The 24,808-nt window shown below is 38.9% G+C and overlaps 1 protein-coding gene across 5 annotated transcripts in view; it reads right to left on the minus strand.

The window, feature by feature from the left end:
- Positions 1-24,808, minus strand: part of CDKAL1 (CDKAL1 threonylcarbamoyladenosine tRNA methylthiotransferase) — a 667,723-nt gene that overhangs the window by 15,506 nt on the left and 627,409 nt on the right. For all 5 annotated transcript variants that reach the window (XM_019640497.1, XM_019640496.1, XM_019640494.1 and 2 more), the window contains 2 exons: positions 19,534-19,617; positions 16,419-16,583 (listed from right to left, as the gene is read on the minus strand). In XM_019640497.1, the coding sequence (XP_019496042.1) occupies positions 16,419-16,583; positions 19,534-19,617 (249 nt within the window). The remainder of the gene's footprint in view (positions 1-16,418; positions 16,584-19,533; positions 19,618-24,808) is intronic.

Here is a 24,808-nt window from a genome sequence, read left to right on the forward strand (position 1 = left end):
GGTATGGAGGTATCTCAAAAAACTGAGAATGGAACTACCTTATGACCCAGCAATTCCACTCTTGGGTATCTATTCAGAGAAACCCAAGATGCTAATTTGAAAAAATATATGCACCCCTATGTTTATTGCAGTGCTATTCACAATAGCGAAGACTTGGAAACAACCAAAATGCCCATGGGTAGACGACTGGATTAAGAAACTGGTACATTCATACAATGGAGTATTACTCTGCTATAAAGAAGAATGAAATTGTGCCATTTGCAATGATATGGATGGACCTAGAGAACATTATGTTAAGCAAAATAAGTCAGCCGGAGAAAGACAAATACTATATGATCTCACTTACATGTGGAATCTAAAGAACTGAATAAATGAGCAAAGTAATCAGAAATAGTCTCAGAGATATAGAGGAAAAACTGATGGTTGCTAGTTGGGAAGGGGTGGGGATGAGAGAGAAGGGGAAGGGATTAGACAGCATAAATTGGTAACTACAATATTGCCACAGGGATAGGAAAGACAGTCTGAGGAATATAATTAATAATGTTGTAAATATTTTGTAGGGTGTCAGATGGTCACATGTCTTGTTAGGGAGACTACTTCATGGACGGTGTAGAGGCCTGACCACTGCACTGTACACCTGAAGCTGACGTATAATATTGTATGTGAACTATAATTTAATAAATACATAGTCACGGGATGTGGAGTACAGTGTAGGGAGTGGAGTCAATGGAATTGTAATAGATATGTGTGATATCGGGGGTGGGAGAGCATTGAATGGGGAGAGGGGGGTTGTCACTTTGTGAGGGGTAAAAAGTATAACTAGTGCACTGTATCGTACACCTGAAACTAATAAAAAAATAAAATAAAAAGAAATGTAAAAAAACAAACAAAAAAAAAGGGGGTGGAAAGACGTGCAGCTCACTGGCAAGAAAGCTGGGATTTCATAGGGTGTGGCAGGATGAATGCACTAATGCTCCCAACGCTTCATACACTTCTTCTATCTGTGCTTTCTATCATGGAACTGTGCATAGTGTTCTCCCTGGTCTTGACCGTGGGACTTAACTTTGGCTAGTGGGATATGATCAAACACGAAGCATGCCGAGGCTTGAAGAGCACTTGTTTGCTCTTCTTCTTCTGCCTTCACCGTGAGAATGTGCCCAGGCTAGCCTGTTAACAGGATGAGACCCACGGAACACGGCAGGTTCATCCGAGCAGTCCTAGCTGAGGCCATTGAGATCTGGCAGCTGAACTACCAGAGGTGACAGCGAGCCCCACCGAGATTAGAAGAGTTGCTTAGCTACCCTCCAGTTGACTGAGGATGCTTGAGTAAGCCAGGCTGAGATCAGCTGGACTCCACTAAGGCTTGGTGGTGGTTTGTCATGAGGCATTTGTATAATATTGGGTTGTTGGAAAAGTCATGACTTATTTTTTCTATGATTTTTGTTGCAAAAATGCGTCATGACTTTTCCGACAACCCAACAGTATAGCTAACCGATCATACAGAACGACCCGATATTTGGTCCTGTGCTCCGTTTTAGTAAAGGATGTACATATATCTCTAGCACAAATACATTCATTCATTCACTCAGTAGGCATTTCCTCAGCATTTGCTCCATGCCAGGCACTGTTCTAGACATTAAGGACAAAGAAGTGAATGAAGCAAAATATACCAGCCTCATGGGTGGGGTTTCCATTTTTATAACTGGAGACAAAGCACATAAATATTTAGTATGTCTGATGGTTGGGTTGTGTCATGGAGAAAAACAGAGTACAGAAAGGGGGTATTCTGTGACAGATGATGGGGGTGGCTATCTTATAGATGGTTACTCAGGAAGGCTTCACTAATAAGAGGGTCTTTCAGCAGAGACTTGAATGAATGAGATGACAGACATGTCATGCATGCATCTAAGAGAAGCTCGTGAGCAGCGGGGCTAGCAAGTGGAAAGGCCCTCCTGAGGGAGGGTATCTTCTGTGTTCAAGTTCAAGGAGCACGAAGGCCAGTATGGCTGGTCTAGAGTACTTGATGGGGAGCAAGGTCAATGATACAGTCAGAGAAGCAGTGGGGGGTCAAGGCACTAAGCCTTGTGGCCATTACAGGGACTTTGGCTCCCACTCTGAGTGTGATGGGGAAACCCTAACTTTTTTTCTTTAATTTTAATTTTTCATTGTGTTAAGATATACATACATAAAATTGTATGTATAAAAATCATTAAAATTCATCTGTACAATTCAGTTGCATAAATTACAAATCGTCATTTCTAAGACTTTTTCATCCCTCCAAACAGAAACTCTATAACCATTAAGAAATAACTCATCTCCACACTTAGACCCTGACAACCCCAAATCTACTTCCTCTTTCTCTGTGAACTTGCTTATTCCAGATCTTTCAAATAAGTAGAATCATATAATACTTGTTTTTGTGTGTCTGGCTTATTTCACTTAGCATAACGTTTTCAAGCTTCATCCATGTGGCAGCATGTATCAGAACTTCATTTGTTTTTCTAGGGGGATAAAATTCCACTGTATGTATATACCACATTTTATGTATTCATTCATTTGTTGATGACACTTGTGCTGTTTCCACCTTTTGATTACTGTGAGTAATGCTGCTGTGAACACTGGTGTACAAGTGTCTGTTTGAGTGCCTGCTTTTAGTATGTGGGTACATATGCTGGGTCATGTGGAATGCTCGACGGATATGAGCAGAAGAGAGGCATGATCTGATCTATACCGAGGGTAGAAACAGGGAGACCAGTTAGGCAGATTGTTTTTGTTTATTTTCAGATATACTGTTCAGAAAAGAGAAAAATCACCTCCCACAAGAATATTGAAAAGAAAAAGACCCACAGCAAATACCACTATCATACACTGTGGGTGCTCTGTGATTGTTTAGAGGAACTGACCTCATCTGAAGGATAAAAGAAATAAAAGAGCCACTCAAAGACAATAAAAAAGGGGAACTTAATCACAATAACAAAGTATTTATTTTAGGCAACTGTACTTTACGAATGCTGTTGCTGGTTATAGATATGCCTGAAAAGACCAATGACCAAGTCCTCTTCTCATGGCATATATGTGATTTGGGCAAAACATAACCCATGCCCATGGATGTGATATTATTCGTATCTTGATTAACTAGGCCTAGATAAGTCTTCACTGGCTATCACCATTTACCAATTTCATACCACATATGAACTGACCACTTCCTATGTGCCGGGTATGGCTCTGAATGTTTCCCATGCGTGGTCTCACTTCACTATCCAAATCACCCTATCAAATTGATTGTATTACCCTCAATTTTATAAAACAGGAAACATGCCTAGAAACTGACCAGCCAATGATCATGCAGTTAGTAAGGGACAGAGCCAAAATTTCAAATCGATATATCATGACCCCTAAGCTTCTGTGCTTAGGGGATACTTGATTCTTTCTAAATGGATACTTGCAAGAAAGAAACCCTGGGAGCCAGGAGCCTCTAGAAGGAAAACGCTGACCATGATCAAGTACATCGGCAATAGTTCTTTGCTTTTGTGGTCCTTGGATTTGTCTCTCAAGTGGTGGCAAATCTGAAAGGTATTGCATCCTATTTTTATAGGATGACTTCCTACTAGGTAACTGTCAACTTGACATATGGCTTGAATATTTATGTTTCTCAGTAATTTTACAGAATTGCATTGGGGAGATAGAGGGGCAAGAGAAAATTTATTTCTCCAAAGCCCTTTAAATTTATAACTTTGGAAACTACGTTAGAAGACAAAGATATCCACAGTTCTATTATTTTAGGCACAACTCCAAGTCAATACCCTGAGTATGACAGGAGAAACAAGCTATCACTAGAAAGTGAAAGGAAAGAAAACTAAAATTTACGGTTAGAAGCATGCCCGGCTCTAAAGTATGCATCTTTACAGTTCCCATGAAAAAAAAATTAAATTTGCAAGATTATTATCAGTTTAAACAGGGGCTTTGGCATCTGCTTATTGAAATGTCAAATAACTTCAAAGAGCAGGTTGGGTGGCTGGACTAGGACTCTTTTAGCCCTTGAAGAATATACTAATTTCCTAAGTCAAAGTAAGAGAAGATTTCTACCTATTTATGTATTCTCAGTTTCCCCGCCTCTGGTAGAGAAACCATCCATTCCACCCTGCATGGCACTGAAAGCCAAGTTCATTCAACAGATATGTACTGAGCACTGACTCTGGGCCAGGCACTGTGCTCGGGCCTGGGGCTGGTGGTAAAAGGAACAGACAAGTAGCCCTGGCTCTCATGAGCTTTTCCTCATACAGACGACTTTCACTGTTACGCTCATGCCCAAACCCTTTCCAACATGCGAGGTAGAAACTTCTAGTATTCACCCGTATCCTCTTATTCATACAGGAGCATGTATTTCCCAAACTCTTGAAGTTAGGTGGAGCCATGTGACTAGCTCTGGCCAATGGGCATAAAGAGAAATCCCACATGCCATTCCTGGGCCGGGGCTGTGAAAAGCCTGGTTCTCCAGCAGTTCTGTTCTTGCCGTCAACCTGGGCCCCTGAGTGACTGTGTGGAACAGACAATACCTGATTCCAAACTGCCCACTAAATGGTACTTGGTGTGTACTATGGGCAGGAAATAAACCTTTGTTATGTTAAGGCAGAGATTTCAGAGTTAATTCGTTACTGCCTAACTTATCCTGTACTAATACATGTGATTTATTGTTTAACGTGTTAGGTATAATTTCTCTATTGGACTTTAAAACCCACAGGTTCCAATCTTCATAGTGAACGTGATTTTCCACCTCCTCCCAACTGCCCAGGTCTGCTTATGGTGCTCAAATAAAGCCATGTTTATTCCTGTGCACTCTATCACTTGGAGAAAAATAAAGAAAAATTTCTCATTGAGAAAAGTTTCTTATGTGGAAAACTTCCTTCTTCACTTGCCTGATTAAGTCCTTTTCACCCTCAAAGTCCAGTTATAATCTCTTCACATCCATAAAATCCTCTGTAGTGCAAATTGTTTGAATACCCTCTCCACATTGACAGTTCTCCACATTGTAAATTCTACCTTACTAATATAGATTCCAAGGAACATTTCCCATCCTGTATTTGTCCCTAAGGTGCAAATTAGAGACCCAGGTTCCAAACTCAGATGCAATGCATGTGAGACACTGATTGTGAAGTAAGCGTCAAGAGGGAGCAGACAGGGCTTGGAGCTCTGCCTTGCTGGGCTCGGGGGCAGAGGTAGTATCTCTTACCAGCAGCCTCTATGTGGTTCTGGGTGTTTTTTCTGGAAAACTCAGCAAAGAGTCTACTCCCCAGACCTTCGAACAATTCTGTGAATGCTCTAGTACCACTTTTTAAACTCATCCCTGTTTAAACTAACTGAACTGTTTTCTGTTGTCTACAGAGAACCCTGATCCATACCACAAGTCTTCAGAGATTTTTTATCTTCCAATCTTTCACGACACGATGCCATCTAAGGAAGTACTTGATATATTATAGATTTTGTTTCATATGCTCATATCTTCTCTTCTCAACTAGACTTTCACATCCTTGAGGGCAAGAATCACTTCATTACTTCTATATCCCAAGCAGTGGTTGGCACAGTGCTGTGACTATTTTAGGAACTGACAGAATGACCATACATTTTATCATCCAAACCAGGATGCTTCACCGGAGTGAAAAAAGGGCACTCCCATTAATTGTATCAAGACAGCAGGTAAAACCCAGGACTGTCCCAGACAAGCTGAGACATATGGTCATACTTGGTACTGATGATTGTTGACCGAGTAAAAAGGAAAGACATTCGAAGGAAATGTAGCCAAAATGAGAGCATGAAAGAGCAGTTCTGGACACCTGGGTTTAAATATCACAGGAGATAATGCTCTCCTGGAGTCGGCCTAGCCCCAGCCAGTAGGGACAGGAGATTGGGCTCAGATGACCTTTCAGGTTTGGGGGTTTCTGAAATATGGCTTTGGTTTTCATAAGGAAGCTTCTTCCATTTGGCACTTTTATGATGAAGAATAACTTTTGTTCCTAATGAATTTAGATTTGGTAAAAATTACCTATACAACTTCAACCATAATTAAAGAGCAATTATGTTAGAAGGGCAGGTAGGGCACCTATGTAAGACCCACCCTCACCCCAATCCCTCCCTACAAGGGTCACAACAGAATAGCAGTGCTACCAGAAAATCCAGACTAAAATCTCAAAGGTCAAGATCACATTCATTATTTCTATATTCAATATTCAGTCCAGTGCCTAGATAATGTTATGTTCAATAATGCTGAAACATATCAGAAGAAGCCAGGTATTAGCTGCATGTACATGTGAGTGATTCAAGCTCAGGGGGCCCGAATCTTTTTTCTTGCCCTCAGCCCTTCCTTGCTCTGGGGGTCTGCCCATGCCTTTGCCTCAGGCTCACTGTTTCCTTTCCCCCAAAGTGGGCAAAGGACAGAGAGGAGGGGAAAGTATCTGCTCAATCCCATCTTGTGATGCCTCTTTGTGAGCATGCGCAGCAGTGTAAAGAATACTTCGTGCATTCTAGCTGCCGTAGCCCAGGCTAGAAAAATAAATTGAGGTAATACAGGTAAAAAGCCTTAACGCCAAGCACATAGTGGAGGCTCGCTGCTTGGTAGCTATTATTATCAAGTCACAATTAGTTCCCTGATGCATGCAATTCCCCTCACCATGCCCCAGCTACAAGACTCCGGAGTGATTAGTGATTGCACCATCCGTGATGGGAGTGAAACGAAGGAAGCTAACTAACTGATCAGCATCAACTTGCTCTGATGATCCTTTGGATGGTACTCAAATTGGTACACGAAAGGTAATGCAAACACACTAAACGCATTTTAAACCAACATAATCATACTAGTTCAGCTGTAATGCCCAATACAATATGGCTCAGCAGCACAGAATAAAAGCTATGGATCTAGACTGGGAAACCCAAATATGCCCTAACGGGCCTGCAAAAGAAACTAATTAGATGCAATATAAGAAAATGAACTAAAGACTAAATGGACTATGGTTTTAACTGTTTGTGACACCAATTTAACATATGGACAAACGAAGAATTCAATCTTATGTAAAGTTAAAAAAGAAAATAAGGAACAGGAAAAACTCCTTGGGATTGGAGCCAATGTCTTGGGGGTGGAAGGAAAAGGAGGAGGGAACACACCCTTATTTGCCTCTAACACGGTTAGCTGATCTGTTTGAAATTAGATCCACTTTCAACTGTTTTAACTTAATTATTAAGCCATTTCTTAACCTCATGAATGCAGTTTTCATGTGCTTTCAAACCTGGCCCTGAACTAATAGACCCTTTCACTTCAGTGGTTTTGGAAATGAATGTTAGATGGAGAGGAAAGCATTTTAACGGTGCTTTCCTAAGGGTCAGAGCTCTGAAAATACAGCACAGTCTGTACATAAAACTCAGTACACCTGAATATCCATCCTGCTGGCCCTTTGTCTAGTAATGAGGCAGGCCATGCCACCCTTGACAACTTCTGCTTCCTTTCTAAGTGCAGTCGGCTGTGTTGGTGCCGAGCTATCTAACTGCTCAAGTGAATCCATTATTAGGATCAAAGTCCCAATAGATGAGAAACAGGTGGTAGCCAGACACCCTGGGGCAGTCTTCCCTTCATTTGTGAGAAACGGAATAGTAGTAGGCCCAGCTCGCCATTCTAGAATATTCTCCTTGAAAAGGGACATAAAGAAGAAGAGGAAAAATGTCTGTCGGTAAGAATAACGAATGCTACAAGGTTGTTCTTGAGTCTCTTTCTGTTAATTTGTCACTGATTACGTGGAGGAAACTCCTAAGTTGCTCTGCTTTCATCTGCCATTTTGTAGGGTAGCATGGCTGATGATTATAATGCTTAAAATGATAAAAGGCTGGGCAATTTTCACCTTCATTGCTTCAAGTAAAGCAATGCCTTGGCTTGTATCACAAATTGATAATGGTAATATTAATAGTACCCAACATTTATTGACTGTTAAGCCATATCCATGTAAATCCTATGAAGTGCGTACTATAATATTATTATCCCCATTTCCAGAGGAGAGAACTGAGGTGGAAAGAGGCTGAGTAACTTGCCCAAGGTCATATTTCTTGTAAGCGGTGAAACAAGGATTCAAACTCAGGTAATCAGAATCAAGAATCCTTGTTCTTAATTGCTATATTATACTGTAGAGTGAAAGCCAATGGAAGCAAAGGGATTTAAAAAAATTTTAACGTAAAAAAATTAAAATAAAAACCAGGAAATCATTAGTTTTTAAAGCTGTATTTATTGAATCCCTTCATCAAATATTAACACACCTACTATGTACCAGGCACTATGTCCACATTCCCTAATTTAATCCTTTGTGAATCAGTTATGTCAATTTTACAAATGAAGGAACTGTGATTCAGGGAAGTCAGTTGTATAAGATCAGAGAAATTGTAATTGCAGTTTGAACAGAAACCCGACAGTCTCCAAATCTTGAGCTCTTTTCACAAAGCCACCCTACTTTTTCTTTTTTTAAGCAATTCTTAACCACTAGGAATACATTCAAAACACGAAAAACTTTGGAATAACACTGACTAATTATAAGTTTAGAATTAAAAGAGAATTTTCTTCTTTTTTATCTTTTACCAGGCACTAAATAGCTCTTATTTCTTAAGTACTGATCTTAAAAATTGTAGGATTCATGTGATTTGTTAGAATACAGGCCATAGAAAGAGAAAGAACATCAGGAGTAAAACTAGTTAGCCTTGGTTAAGTAAGCTTCACTAGTGTTCCTATTTTCTTGTCTTCCGAAGGCAGAATTATGCACTGGCTACGACTTTTAACAGAACCCAGAGAAGATGATTAATACTGTCCATTTTCTCATCATTTTATCCCTCCCCCGCCACCATCCGGTGTAAGCTTACTTTGGTATATAAAAGGAAACTACTGTCCAGAAGTTATCAAATAAGACTCTTGCAATTCAAAAGGGAAGTCAGTATGGGTCTGGGCTTAAAAAATCCAGGCTTGACCTCACACCGATCAGGATGGCTATTACCCAAAATACCAAAACCAAAAACCCAGAAAATCACAAGTGTTGATGAGGATGTGAAGACACTGGAACCCTTGTGCACTGCTGCTGGGAATGTAAAATGGTGCAGCTACTGTGGAAAGCAGTGTGGTGGCCCCTAAAAAAACCTAAAAGTAGAATTACCATATGATCTAGCAGTTCTACTTCTGGGTATATACCCAAAATAAGTGAAAGCAGGGTCTCAGAGAGATATTTGAACAACCATATTCTTACCACAATTCAAAAACAAAAACACAGGCTTGAAAGTTGATAAGACCTACATATAAATCCTGGCTTGCCTCTCCTACCTTCTAATTTGGTGACTCTGGATAAGTCATTTATTGAGGTACTGAGGCTCAGATTCCTTATCTGTGAAATAGGAATAATAGTAATTTCCTCACTGGGCTATGAGGATAATATGAGTGAATGCATGTGAGTTATTGAGCACAGTGCTTGGCTCATCATAAGCACCCCATAAGTGTTGGCTTTAAGTCATAGCAGTAGGCATAGAGTATTTAGCCGACGGCAGAGTAGGTACATAAGGAGGAAAAATCTCTTACTATCTTTCAAGAGGCCATATAAGGTGGCCATGTTGGGGGATTTAACATGGCCCAGGGTTTGGCTTATAGCCGTGAAAGTTCAGAAACTGACCTTCACCCACAGGAGAGAGAGCACATGGACTGGACTCAGGAAAACAGTGTATAAAACTAGAATGCCAATTTATTAACAGCACACTATTTATAGAGGGCTGGACAAACCTATTTTCTTTCTGCAGGGAGATTTGCATAGGAAGGCAAATTATAAACAAAAGGAAAATAAATGCACCAAATGTTTAATGGTATCAAATGTATGAAGGTAATGAGATGCATTCATTTCCAAATTGGGATGGTCTTCAGACCTTTTGAAGTCCACTGGCCAAAGCATCTTCCCTTCTGAGACGCAGGCTTTCACTTCCATTGTTAGCTTCTGAACCTTTTTTGTTTTGCTCAGATGTCTGACCACTCATACCCTCTGACTGTCCTAGTGTTTCTCTGGCTATCGTGAGTCCTGTAGAATGTTTAAGTCAACTCCTCCATGTCTAGGAGTTGAGAGTCTCTATAAGGTAATTCTATCTTTTCTTTGAAAAGATGTTGGGTTTTGTACATGGTAATACTGTTCATCTCAGGTACTAGAACAATATAGACTTTCATGGATTCTGTTTACTAGCCTAACAAAAATCATTAAAAACATTCAATGAATGTCTATATATTGTTAGGTAATAACCATCAAGATGCATTGGTAAGTGAAAATAGCAACAGTGTCTACAATTTATCCAAGAAGAAGGTGACAAAAAACATGTACATATATTTGTTTATATTGTTAAAACAAACTATTGAAAGAATAAATTGAAAACAAAAACAAAAACAAGTACATCTTTAAATAGGTAAGAGCGGTTATAGGGTAGAAGGGACAGGAGTAAGTGAAGGTGGATTCCTTAGAACATATTTTCATACAGTTGATTTTGCAAAAGAATTCACATAATTATGAAATGAAATGAAATTAAAAAAACTCTAAGAAAAGATTGGAAACAAGGTGAAGGACATGTTCCTACTTGTGTATTGGTTTGTTGCTATAACTATATGGAAAGGATCGGCTTCAGGTGACTTTAAAGCCATTATTTGTACATTCTCAGGGAGATACAATCTAAGAACAAAAACAAATGCAAAACCACCACATCCACTTAGACCATTTTTGGTAATCACATGTTGCTGGTCGTGTTGGTATGGTTAGCGTTAGACAGTTTTACAAGTATTACAAGACAAAGCAAGTGACTAATTATGTTGCGTTACAGGGAACTGGGATTTCCAGTGTGGAAAAAGAAGTTACAGGTAAGATATCATCCAAGAATTTGACTTGGATGATAGTATGAATCGGGGAAAAAAATGTCAAAAGGATTGAGGAACCCATCTGGAGAGTTTCTACTGTCCCAAAATGCAACCCATTTGAGCACCAATTAAGTATAGCAACTGCAATGGGTACAAGCATATCAAGTATGTAAAAACATGTAAGTTTATAGTAATACTAAGAAAATCTCATTGTTTACTTCTGGAAGATGCTAGGGAATTAACTCCAATTTTGAAAGCTAGTAAGTAGAAAGGATCAAGCCCTTTTCTCACCTCCCATGTATGAACTGTACCTCACGGAAAACAAAAATTGATATGAGAAAGTTTCTCTTCACAGCAGTACTTTCAGCTAATACGTGATGAAGGAAAGACAGATTTATTAATAGAATGCTACCATTTTGCAACCCCCAATGACTCAATGAAGCTAGGAATGCTCATCAACTATAACACCATAAAGGGAGACAACCAGACATTATACCCCACATCATGGACATGCACAGCGCCATAACAAATATTGTTGTAAAAAACTCAAATAGGAATCTGATTAAGCCTCTAAGTCTAACCACCAATTTATAAAACAAACAGGCAACATAGAACCCTATTAAACTGTATGAGCGGATGTAATTAGTAAATTCCACACTGTGGGAAATTCCACAGGACAAACAACCTGGTTTCTTCTACAAATAAACTGCAATACAAAAAGAGAAAAGGGAGAGCCTATGGGTTACAAATGGTTTACAGGACATACCAACTAACTGCAATGAATGGACCTTATGTGCATCCCGATCCAGACAAACTTTAAAAAACTGCAAAATGTGAATATTTTTGGATAAGGAATTAATGTTCATTATTTTTTAGATGTGATAACATATTGTGATTGTTTTTTTAAAGGAATCTTCTTCATCTTTTGGAGGTAATTTCTGATATATGTAGATGAAATGATAAATGCAATTTCCTTGAAAATAATCAGGCGGATGCGGAGAATAAGAGCACAGATGACGTACGATCTGCTATGAGTTGACAACTGCTAATGGTGGGTGATAAGTATGTGAAATTATTACACTATTCTCTCTACTTTGGTAGATTCTTGGAAATTCAATAATAGAAAATTTCCATAGTAGATATAAAACAACTCATTGATCTCAATCTTTGATGATGGTGCTCAGGTAAGTTTTCATATTATCAAATGGTCATGGATTTGGTACAGGTGTTTACCCACAGGTTTTATTCAGATGGAATGACTGAACAGTATAGCAATTTTCTAAGGAAACTTCAATTGTATAAAAGGATCATCACATGGAACAGGATACGTTTCCACACATTTAGGTTCCATGAGAGAACATGGTAAGATATCAAAGCTCTTAACATCTCAAAACTGTGTTTTTCTCAAGGTTCCTATTCCTCAGGCTCCTTTCACTAAAAAACTCGCACCTGCTCCTCCAACTCATCCATACTCACATACAACTTTTGTCTATCTCAACCATCATTTTTATAACCCAGCCCCCTAATGAAGATTAATACACAGATGAGAGACCCATCATCCAAGATGTCATTCAACTCTATTTTCTGAAATTGGCACTGTGAAAATTTGGTATTATTACATTAAAGTATTAAAACTGCTTTTGTAACTATCAAACACTGCTCCCTACCTGAGAGTCACTGTTCTAAGACAGTGCTTCTCAAACGTCACCAGGCATCAGCATTACCTAGAGAGCTTGTTAAAAAACAGATTACTGGGTCCCACTTTCAGAGTTTCTGACTCAGGTCTGGGTTGAAGCGTGAGAATTTGTCTTTTTAACAAGTGCCTAGTAGTTCTGATGCTGTAAGTCTGGGGACCATGTCTGAGAATTATCACTCTAGGCTAGACCATCTATGAAAACTTATGTATCCCCTGCTTCCTCCTAAAAACCAAGTCCCCTGACACTTTCCAGACAATAGTTCATGCTTTATCGTTTCTTTGATTTATATTTATCCCTTTGAAATCTACGATGTCTTCCATCAGATAATTATTTATAAGCGTTTTCTGAAATAAATGATCCTTAAATGATACTTATTCAGAAATGTTCCCTGTTAGGTTGGAGGTGGCATTTTGGTTCCCATTTTCATTAAAATTCATCAGGCTAATTTTGGCTATCTTTCTTCTTCTCCCCTTCTTCAAATCCTCCATTCCTTTAACCAAACTGAAAAGAGGAACAGTAATAATCATAAAAATGATATTACTATGTACTGTTTCCATTAGAATATAATTTCTTAGTGGACAGCAACCTTTTGACTTAGGTTATAACATAGCTTTCCTTTCCCATCATGTTATGGGCATTACCTACTATTATTTGAAAATGCAACGCCTGATTTCCATTAATATTTATGGAATTCAAAGTCGTGTCACAGGGTCGGCATTCAATCCATTTTTGTCAAATGAAATATTTCAATCACAGAATCTTAGAGACAGCTGAGGTTCAGGGAACCTAAGTGATGTGAAAAGGTCACGAAATCTGTTAGTGCACGCAAATGTCCGAATTCTGTAACCCAGATCTCATGACTCTCACCCAGCCTGTGCCTCCACCCCTAATCTGTTGTACCTCTCTCCAGTTTCATCAAAACTGGAATGTCAACAGGGCCTAAAGTGAGACAAAATAAATCCCAAGCAGCATGGGGCTAGATACTTCAGGAATAGCCATACAATTCTCAAATTCTCAAATAAGGAAATGCATCTACTATGGGAAATAATATTTTAACACAATATTTTGCTTTAGAGCAGCGGTTCTCAACCTGTGGGTTGCGAACCCTTTGGGGGTCGAACGACCCTTTCACAGGGGTCGCCTAAGACCATCGGAAAACAAAAAGATATTTACATTATGATTCATAACAGTAGCAAAATTACAGTTATAGAGTAGCAACGAAAATAATTTTATGGTTGGGGGTCACCACAACATGAGGAACTGTATTAAGGGGTCGTGGCATTAGGAAGGTTGAGAACCGCTGCTTTAGAGGCTTTGGCCTTTCCAGATTATCATTGCAGAAAAGCTCAGGAAAGCCTAGAACATTCAGAAAGGAAGAAATTCTGCTGGGATTGGTTCTCAGGCACTGAATAGATTATTCTAAGAGAGAAATTCATCCCCTCTCCTGACCTCGTACAGCACGATCATGGTAAAATAATAATAAAACTCAAACTGTTAGTACCAAGTCATTTTCAGAGTTGGCTCTTTCTAGATGCAACTAGATTTGGGGAAAGGGGGAACAACGGCTTAGGACTGTTGTCTACAGTCCTGGAATAGGATTAGGTGGTTCACATACACTATTGAATGTATTCCTTTCAACAACCCGATGAGACAGAGATGATCATTCTCATTTCACAGACCGAACTAAAGCTCAGGAGTCACGTGCCCAAGGTAAACGGCCAAGTCCAGATGCAAACCCAGGTCTATCTGATCCCAAGGTTTCATCCACAGAGTTAAGCTGATTTTTTTCACTGGAGAGTGTCAGCATCTTTATCAGTGTTCAAAGAGCCCAGAACGTCTGAGATATGATTATAACCTCTATCATCTACTTCTAAAGCCTATCAAAAAATGAAAGCTGTTCTCTGCTTGCTTAATTTTTTTTGGTTCATATCATCAGCAAAAACATTTTATCATCAGGACAAATTCATTAAAGAAGGCTTTTCGACCCTGAGTTTGACATATCTATGAAGCTGACAAATAATGAGGCATAAAGCTATTATGTTCATTAATTTATATGAAATCACAAATGGTGACAAAGGACTTGCCTGATGTTCCCTTAATGTAAACACTCAAATCAATACTCCTGACCCTTTGGCATTGCACACGCTGTGAGACTATTGCTAGAAGGCCCAGGAGGGCCTGCAGCCAACTCACCTCTTATCCTCATCTCACCTTGGACTTTTGGGCCATCGTGGCTCAGAAGTGGGCTGGTGGCAGAGCTGCTGACACCTTTCACAGGCCCAAGGGAGGAAGAGTAGAGTAGAAAAGGCTGCCCCATGGAATTTAAATAAGGCTGCCCTTCTAGAAAGTAACATTATGGCTGAGAAACTAATAAAAGGGTACTAATTTTCCTGATTTATGTATTATTAATGACAATGTTTTAAAATACCATCCTTTTCAATGGGCATACATGAAGGAATTCAATCAGTCAGGGTTCTTGAAATAATAATTTGCCCACTATTGCCATTTGTTGTGATCCTTTTTACTGTGGCAATTTAAAATCAAGCTTGTAAAACATGCTGCGCAGAAAAGCAAAAAAAAAAAAAAAAAAAAGCAGCAGCAGCCAATTTTCTTTAAAAATTTCTGAAGTGTTAGCTAACATATCAAAACGCACCTTTTTAGCCATATTAAAATGCTGGATTACACTGTTCCCTCCTGGCCATCCATTCCAACTCCCAAGGAGCATTTATTTTTTAAACAACAGCAAACATTAATGGTTATGCTTATCAAGTTTTAGAGTTCACTCCTGGTCGAGCAGGATGACACACTTGGCAGGGTTTGGACAAAGGCTATTCGATATCCTTCCATTATCAGCCAGATGGCTGTGCATACAGATTCTTCACATGCACTTGTCAAGCTCGTGAGAGGGGTCACTCATGTTTGGGGACACCAGAGTGTATCACCATGCTAAGTGAGAAGACAGATAATAGCACCCTCTTTGTCATTCCTCCCAAAGTTTAATTAACATGCCCTAGCAATTTATTTTGAGGGAAAGATAATACATAGTATTAAAACAGTTTTGGCATTATATGGCCAGATAAATACCACTTATCTTTTTTCCGTATGTTAAGTCATTGCTATACGCTTTTCTTGGAGTACTTAACAATTGTGTTGGAGAAAGGACATCAAATGATGCTTAGAAATGTGATACACATTTTCATTTCACACTCCATCAGCTTTTACAACTGTGGCTCAATGAAATGTAAGAGAGGCTTTGGCAAACAGCCATATTTACCAAGGTATAAAACAGGGGTCGGGTTACTTTTTTTATAGAAAGAAAAAAAAATGTTTAATTTTCACTCCACATGACTAAAGCAGACATTCAGCTAACACCCCTAGAAAAAGGCACCATAAGCACATATGCTGACACGGTTTAGTGCCTGTTTAACTGTACGTTTTTACCATATTATAAACAGCTTTGTAAAGCAAGAAAATATTCCTTTCCTCACCCCCTTCCACTCAGCATCTACTGACATAGAAACATACTGGCTGAGATCGTCTTTGGTGTTAAATCCTTCACCTGAAAATAATGGCTTTTGCCTTCTGCTTCTAGCCTAGGAGCAGAAACAGCTTATTCCCTTTACAGGAAGAGGAAAAAAAAAAAGCTAAAGGCATCAGCAAAAATGCATCTTTCTAATTCAGATTTCAATCTGTCAGAAAGGATTAAAGCCTTGTGCATACACAGAAAGGGAACTATAAATGATAACGAAACACGGTCTGGAACCGCTGTGCTGCCACAGCTGCTGTTTTACTAGCAGGGTGGAGAGCAAAGCATCTTTTTTACTCACCTCTGTTAAACCTGAGACTTCTCCTTTTGCTAATGGTTTGCTGATGGATGGTGTGTATACTTTGGCGTCTGATACTGGCCGCCCTTTCATAAAATGCTTTCCTGATTCATAAATGTCCACTTCGACCATTTTCCCCATGAATGTGGGGTTCTTAGGCACTAAAACCTTAAAAAAAAAATTTCAGAAGGCTTAATGTTGTAAAATAAACAATTTTAGAAATTTTAGAACAGTCTTAGTTTTATAGAATTATTGCAAAGAGACCACAGAGAGTTCCTGTGTACCCCACACTGTTTCCCTACTATTAATATTTTTACATTAGTACGATACATTTGTCACAATTAATGAGCCAATATTGATATTCTACTATTAACTAAAGTCCACACTTTATTCAGAATTCCTCAGTTGTCCACTAATGTCCTTTTTCTATTCTGGGATTCCATCCCAAGTTGGCTCTATCTTCCAGCTGCTCCAGGACCTGGGGACCTAGTAGGAAGGGGAGGCACTTCTGGGAGGAGTGGCAGGAGGAATGGCGGCTGTAGACAATGCTCTTTCATTGCAGGATGCCTGCTGTCCTCAGGCATGTGGAAGGCAGACCTGGGAAATCCCCTAGCAGTCAGTCAGTCACTTTTGGACAGGCCTTTGATATTCTGCTCTTGGCTGTCCCCTGCAATGAAGAAAACTGAGACAACACTGATGAAAGCCTCGGACTTTTAATACCTTCCAAGTTAGCTGTCAGAGTAATGGTTTGAGTAGACACTTCAAATAAAGGCCTGCATGATTGTGTGTGTATATGTGTGTGTGCGTGTGTGCATGAGCATGTGTTTTGGGGGAAGAGAAAGAACATTTAAAAGCAGCCTTTTCCATATCCCAAACATGGGTGTTTGGAGTTAAATGACCTCTTTAACTAATGGTTGCCATTTGTTTCTTTCACTCTGCTATAAAATGTATATATTTGTTGGTTCTACTTCCCTGTAGAACCCTGAAGGGTACTTTGGCCAGTTCACAGGGAGCTGTCAGATGGTCTCTTTCCACTAGAGATTTCTGATAAAAGTCCTAGTTTATCTCGAGCAAATGTTTCCCCTCCCTTGGGACTTATAGGTAGTTTGTATGCATTATGTCTCCCTCACACTTCTATTTTAGTACTGTAGCTACTTGCCAATCTTTTAAAGTTGGGATCCAAAATAAACAGACTAATTCTAATCCAGCAATACTTTGATATCTTGATGCAATCTTTACTTCTGGAACTCATCTTATTAGAAAAAATAATTCCTATGAAATCTTTGATATGCTTAGTTGTAGAGACAAAAAAGAGTCCGATGAGAGCCAGAGGTTCCACAGCCAATTTCTCTGAGAGGCAAAATTGGATCTTGGTCTTTCTGAGCTTGGTTTTTTATGACCACTGAGTACACTGCTTCATCAAAGTATAGGAAAAAGGTCACCTGGGTGGTGAATTACTCCTGGCAAGCAAGCGAACTAAAAGAGCTTTAGTATCAGGATATGAAAGCCCTTTTAAATCAGTTTTTATAAAACAAGAAAATCTCTAGAGTAAACTATCCCAGGGAGATTTGGTGCTATTCTGGGGGAAAATCACTCTCCTTGATCTGCTGCCTTGATCTGAATGAAGGGCTCAGTGTTTTTTTCCCCCTCCGGTTTTAATAATTGGAAAAAGCCCGGCTGCTTTAAATTGGAGGAAACAGCTAATGAGGCATGCCATTGCCTTTAAAATGAGGGGGAAAAAAGATCCCTGCTGAGGCAAAAACCCAGATGGCAAGAGAAAGGAGAGGGAAGAGGCAACCAAAATACAATCAAGCTCCTCCCCAGCTGAACAGAAGGTTGGCCTGAATAGGAAAATGGCTCCCTGGAGTCAATTAATGAGATGGAAAGTGGGGAAGGAACTCAGCTCCAACATGGAGTGTCGGAAATCCTTCCTCAGCCCTAGTCTCTACTGGGTGCTTGAACCGGGCGTGTTTAGTCTGAACCTCGAAAAGCTCCCCCTCTGTTTTGTGAGGACCCAGGGCCCAGTCTGAGATTGCTCCTTGGGGAACATCGACGCTGGTGGCCTCATCAGCTCCTGCTGTCCTGTTTTCCAGCACGCACAATTGGCTGCCCCTGACCATCCCTTACCTGACTTGCCTGCATTGGTTTTAAGAGACTTGCCATGCTCCAATTCCAGGCATGACCCACAGAAAAAAATGTCACTTCTTATTTGATGAGAAAGGAACCAAAAAAGGAGGACACCTCATTTGATTTAAAATGTTAACACAGCCCAGGAATGACCCATGAAATCCCTATCTCCCCGTTGAGTCTCCCACCTAAGAGGGCACATGCCATCTCCATACCCTAATGCCCCTGAAGTGGGCACTGTTTTCTTCAGTCACTTCTGACTTTGCTTTACCACCTGGGGAGGTGGAATCCCCAGTGCTGAAAAGAAGTCTGGCTCCTGGCGGGGCTTACAGGGCAGGAAAAGGAGAGGAGTAAGAAGGGGCCTTTCGGGTTGGCCTTGCAGACAGAACCCTCAACGTGAAGCTGGTTTGATCCTCACAACACTCTCCAGAGTTGTTAGAGCAACTTGAGTTAAATCCAAGGAATAGACTCTTTTCCCTTTGCCCCCAGCATTTTTATCACAGTGGAAGTTAAAAAAGAAAAAAAAAAACCACCAAAAAACTAAAATCAAACAAACCTAAAAAAACAACCGAGCAACCCACAAACCTGCATGAGTGCTGTGACAGCGAGAGGAAGTCACTGCCCTTCCACGCTGATGTCGCCCATGCAGACATCCTTCCTGTCTCTCAACAGGACTTTCCCCTCTCCTGTGCCAGCGGTGGGGATTTTGGCAGGGGTGACTGCCTGTTCTCCATTCCCCAAAGCCTACGGCTGGCCCTGTCAAAGATTAATGAAAACTAAAACACACTTATTCCTTTATAGAGAACATTTGTAGACTAAGCCACAGAGATAAGCCCCATGTGAGCTGGGCGGGCTTGATGCTATAAAACAGCCTTGTGGCAGCAAGACTTCCAACTCTCCCGCTTTTAAAGTCCCTTTTGCCTAAACTGACTGACTTGCAGAACTCCTTTTCATTTTGGAGAAAACTTAAGAACATGGAAGTGTCTCTTACCTGCTCATAGAATCGATTGTGTGCAACGTAAAACTTGGAATCAAAAGACTCTTCTGTTACCAACACTTGCTGCCTTTCACCGATCTGGGAAGAAAAGGGGAGAAAAAAGGAAAGATGAAGGGCAAACACCTGAGAATCCAAAAGAAGTGCCAGCCCCACACAGTTCTGGCCGCATACGTGGTGTCCTCTCGAGCTTAAGCTAGACTCCAGGATGCTAGTTACCTAACAGCAGATGTAAGAACCACGCATTCAAATGTCTTGAAAGACATTATTAACTATTCGGTAATGTAAGATGAGCATAGTATGAAATCTTATTTTCTTATATAACTATGAAACAAAACTTGATCTTATTTCCTCCCTCAACATAAGTAATAGAATTAAGGCTTCTAAGACACAAAAATCTCCTAAACATCCCTTTGCTTCTTGAAACAAAGTTGAAGAACAAGCCAGAACAAGCTGCTTCTGATCCAAATTCATAAAAAATATTTTGGCAATATGAAATAATAGTAACAAACATTAATTTGAGTTATGAGGGATGGAACACTAAAGAAAATGCCTCCAAAAACTAGTCATTAAGTTCTTGCGCCTAAACATTTCACATGTTGCATATGATTCTGAAATTACTGATTAATTCACACAGCTATTTACTTATATACATTTTCGCTGTCACAGGCAATTGTCTCTTCTTTGTGGCAGCCATGTCCCCACATTCATTTTTTTTTTAAGAGAAAGACAGCAAAAATATGGGACTGTTAATTCTCTATTGGATCAATCTACATTTATGATCTAAGCATACATTTTTAATAAGCAACAAGTTAAAATCAGACAAATCACTGGTTAAAGAAATGTGGCTACTCTAAAAAATTATACCATTTCCACCAAGTTTATTCCACTGTGAAATGTAACATTTAGTATCAATTACTTATTTTTATAAGGTTGTCAAAATGTCTGATGTAACAAACCAGCTATATTGAATGATGGTGTCCAGAATTATTTTTGCCATTGCTACTTGATAAATATAACCCTCCATATTAAAGCACATTGGTAAGGAGGTTTTTAAAAAGCAATCTCTATTCTCATATGTAGGGATCTGCCACCATGTTCAGGCAGTCACCATTTAGGAAACATAAACACAGCTGCACTAAATAGACCACCTAACAATTAAAAAAAGAAAAAAAAAAACCACTCCTCTCTCCATCATACAATGCCAATACCTAAATACACCATAATTTACTATTTTTTCACTATCTCATTCAAAATGAAGTCCCCTTAGCCAAAAGTTGTAAGGTTTCTAGGTATATTACTTATCAAAGACTTATTTCACTCCCTGAAAACCAATAAAAGTTTCTGCAACATTAATCTCTTTTGAAAATCAAGGAGCAACAAAAGAAAATTCCCCCAACTTCTACTTTAAACTGTTTATTTAAAAAAGACTGATGAATATTGGGTTTCACTGAAGTATATTTTTCTGGAAGAAAACTTAGAATGTTTGTACACATTTCACAGTGTGAGTTGCTTATAACTCAGGATAAGTATCTGTCAATGGTTCTTAAGGAAATCTGCAATTACACTCTATCTAACATTAAGTTTTCAGGAAATTAATCTAACAACAATATAAGATTGTAGAGCCACTGAAAACGTATGCTGCTTCTTTTCTCTTGTTAGAAATAATGTGGACAGTAGTAGTCATCATTCTGAGGCTGTTCTATTTTATCTGGAGATAATAACGATGACAATAATATATACACAGAACATAGAAAGACTTGCTATGTTTATACAATAGAGGGCAGAGCTTTCGATCAACCACCAGAGAACTATCTGTAGGTGAGTATTTAACTATTATTTGCCAAAGGGATTCAGGAGGACTGCTATGTGCAGTAATTTATAGTGGCAAACACCACTTCAAGTCACCCTTTTTGTCCTCAGCCATAGATTTTTTTTTTTTTTAATCTCATTGGTTAGGCTCTTAAAATTCCCCATAAGATACGGGGCAAATGAGCATAAAAAAGCTAGGATTTTGATCAAAAGCTGCTACAATTTATCCCCACACGCCCTAAAAAAAAAATCCAACAAAAACAAATAATAAATGCTCTCCTTCTATATATATGTGTGTGTGTGTGTGTGTATATATATATATATATATATATATATATATATATATATATATATTTAAGAATAAAGTTGCAATGAAGTGAATATAAAATACGACCTTTAAGAGAATCAACTGTTTCAAATAGCAAAACACCAGTGATGTTACAGAAGCAGGAGTTCAGGTGCAACTCTGGAAGAGGTAACTTTGGAACCCTTCCCACTGCTTGGTGCCTCCTGTTTAATTGCTAGCTGTAGAAAACATACAACATCGTGGATCTAATTCTGTAGGGCATGACTTTTCCTTGAGTAGAGAAATAAATATCTGTGATAAACAAAAAGCAATGTTTTTTAAATTCAATTTTGGGGTAGATTTTTCACTATGTTATATAACCAGCTAAGCTGTGTGATTTGTGTCACATCTATGTTTTAAAATTTCCCAAGTGCCTAAAATTGTGAGAAACATCAGTTCTAGCCATACGACTAGATAACAGACATAAAAACCTACTAGCATTTTAAAAAGCAGTCGTTTCCAACAGAATTTGGTTGCTGAATGAATGCTCATTCAAGTATACCCTATTTCTCCATTTGTCCTAAAACAAACAATATTCTACATGGCTACATAAGGATTTCAAGAGAGAAACTAAAAAGAATTGTTTTAAGACAGGCAAACAATACCGAAATTAAACAGACATTAGAGTATTTGGGCCTTCGCTTTTAACCCAGTAAGTACTCCTTGGACTAGAAGAAGCAAAAAGTTTCCTTTAAGCTCATATATGACATTAAATATAAACTTTATGTCAAGTTTACTTTTCTCTTTACTTTGCTTTTTACCCTTCTGTTGTTTTCCTTAAACAGAAAACCTGAGATGTGGCTTTGGAAAATAATACCAATTCAATTTCTAATCTAAAGGGTTAGTTTAGGTTAGAGTTCAATATTTCAATAAGACTGCTCAGAGTATCCAAAAAACATTCACAAAAGACAGATATATACTATTTGAGGGCTGGTATAAGAGAAATATTTATTTCTTGAAAACACAAGGAGGTAAAGAAATTATTTTGCTTCCCAAGAAAAGTTTCTAGCAATTAATTTTTCTGTCCAATTGCCTTAGGGAAAAAAATGGAGATTAAAACACACCTATCAAAAGCTCTCATAATTATTTACATCACGTTCCTAATAAACTTGAATTCTATCTCTGTTTATCCTACAAAAAAATATTCTGACATGCTAGTTCTGCAGCTTTCTTTTTTTTTTTTTGTAGATAATAAAAAACAATTTTTCTACCTGGCTGGTTTCTGAATGCATGACTCTGGAAAATGTCAAATGTCTTTCTTTAGTTCCAGTCAAATTACTTCCCCCCCTCCCCCAAAGCTGCCTGGAACATGTTAAACACAAGGCTGTGACCTTAAGCTCTGAAATAATATTTCTAGTGTCTGTGCAAAAGCCTGCCCTCACATACACCTTTAGACTAATTACTGCAGTGTAATGTTGCCAGTGAACCACTGTAATTACACTTGGAGAAAAGTATGGTCTTGTTCTTTCCTAGCTAATGAAAATGATAACCTTTCCGTTTTGATTCATCATTCACAACAGGCAGAGCATGCGATGCTGGGTCTCTAGGGTATACAGTAATTTTCCTGACTGTTTATGCACACTTCTGTTTTCTGGTCCTGCAGAAGCTGGAATTAAAGAACCAGGCATATGTATGCTAAAAACAGTCAACAGTAATAGTAGCAATAACATTAAAATTTAATAATCATCCTTATTCCACAATGCCATTCTATAATGAAATAGGGCCATGACACCGGAGTGTGTGTCAAAAATGATGATAGCCTAGAAAACAAGTAATGAGACTCACAGTCCATTGTATTCAAAATACTTGCCATCAGTTTATTGGTCTACTTAAGGATTCTTGAGAGAAGATGTTGGGCAGTTATTGTCAAAAAGGCTAGACTTATATCTGACTTAAACAATGACAGAAAACACATTCTATTAGAATTTTTTAAAACACCATCTTCTATGTGAACAAACACATTCTTTTGCCCAACTTATTAAATCGGATTAAATATATTCAAAAGACGAAGAATGTTCCTTTGAGGTAGAATATCCATGAGCTTTAAGTATTTAATCTATATGCATCTATTAATTGCTATGAGTATCTTAGTGGCTCTATTTTCCTTTCTCATATTCTTCTTCCTCATCAGAAATAAGCTAACCATGAAGGAAAACAGAAAAATAATTTGGCTTTTTGAAAGTCCTTCCTTCCAAAGCAATAATACAAGATACAAAGACCAGATCCAAGGCAGTTCAGTTGAATCAAGTCAGACTGTGACATTTCATCTAACAACAGCCCAGTGTGCTGTTTTCTTCAATTTACTGGCTGGTTCTTTTCTAGCCATGTGCCCACTCCAGTAAGAGAAAGACAACCCAAAGGAGTCTCTTCCCAGTTGGTGGCAAAATGCCAATCCTAACAACAAAGCTCTTGCATCTGCTGGTTGAGAGTCAACAGTAATAGTACAGTAACGGGGCTTTATTGATTCTTGACAGCAAGCAGTTACATGACAGATGCCAACCTGATCCCTTTTCAGCATCCTAGATCTACACCTGAGTGCTGACTGACCTTCTAATTAAAAAACAGCCAAGTCATAACCACCTGTCTGTACATTTTTGGTGTTCTAGAACATTCTAAGGTGTCACCTACAATGCTTTTGTGGAATTTTTCTTTTTTTAAAATTGTGGTAAGAACACGTAACATAAGATCTACTCTCTCTCCTAACAAACCCAAACAAGTTGCCCTTCCTTCTCACAGACCTGACACAAGTATGTTAGATCTATTTTTCCCACACCACGAAAACACTACAATGCCTTGGTGATACAGTAAAGCACTCAACATTTAAAACTATCTAAAGTCCTATGGCGTGCTGTAGTATCTATCCATGAGATCCTATTAATGGGATGGCTAAGTGGCACCAATACAGGACTATGTGTGTGGAAACCTTTTTAATTAAAAATTCAATTCTAAGATTGAACATCTATCTCCATCACTCCCACCTTCCTGATCTTTTTTCATTGGTCTCTATCCGTCACTGCACAGCAAGTCTGGGCCAATCTTCTCTGACGAGCTTCTCACACAGGCACAAAGCTGACCACACTTACAGTGCAGAGCTGCTGAACAGACTGCCTTCTT

The sequence above is a fragment of the Hipposideros armiger genome, unplaced genomic scaffold (assembly GCF_001890085.2).
Source record: "Hipposideros armiger isolate ML-2016 unplaced genomic scaffold, ASM189008v1 scaffold_50, whole genome shotgun sequence".
NCBI classification, from domain to species: Eukaryota; Metazoa; Chordata; class Mammalia; order Chiroptera; family Hipposideridae; genus Hipposideros; species Hipposideros armiger.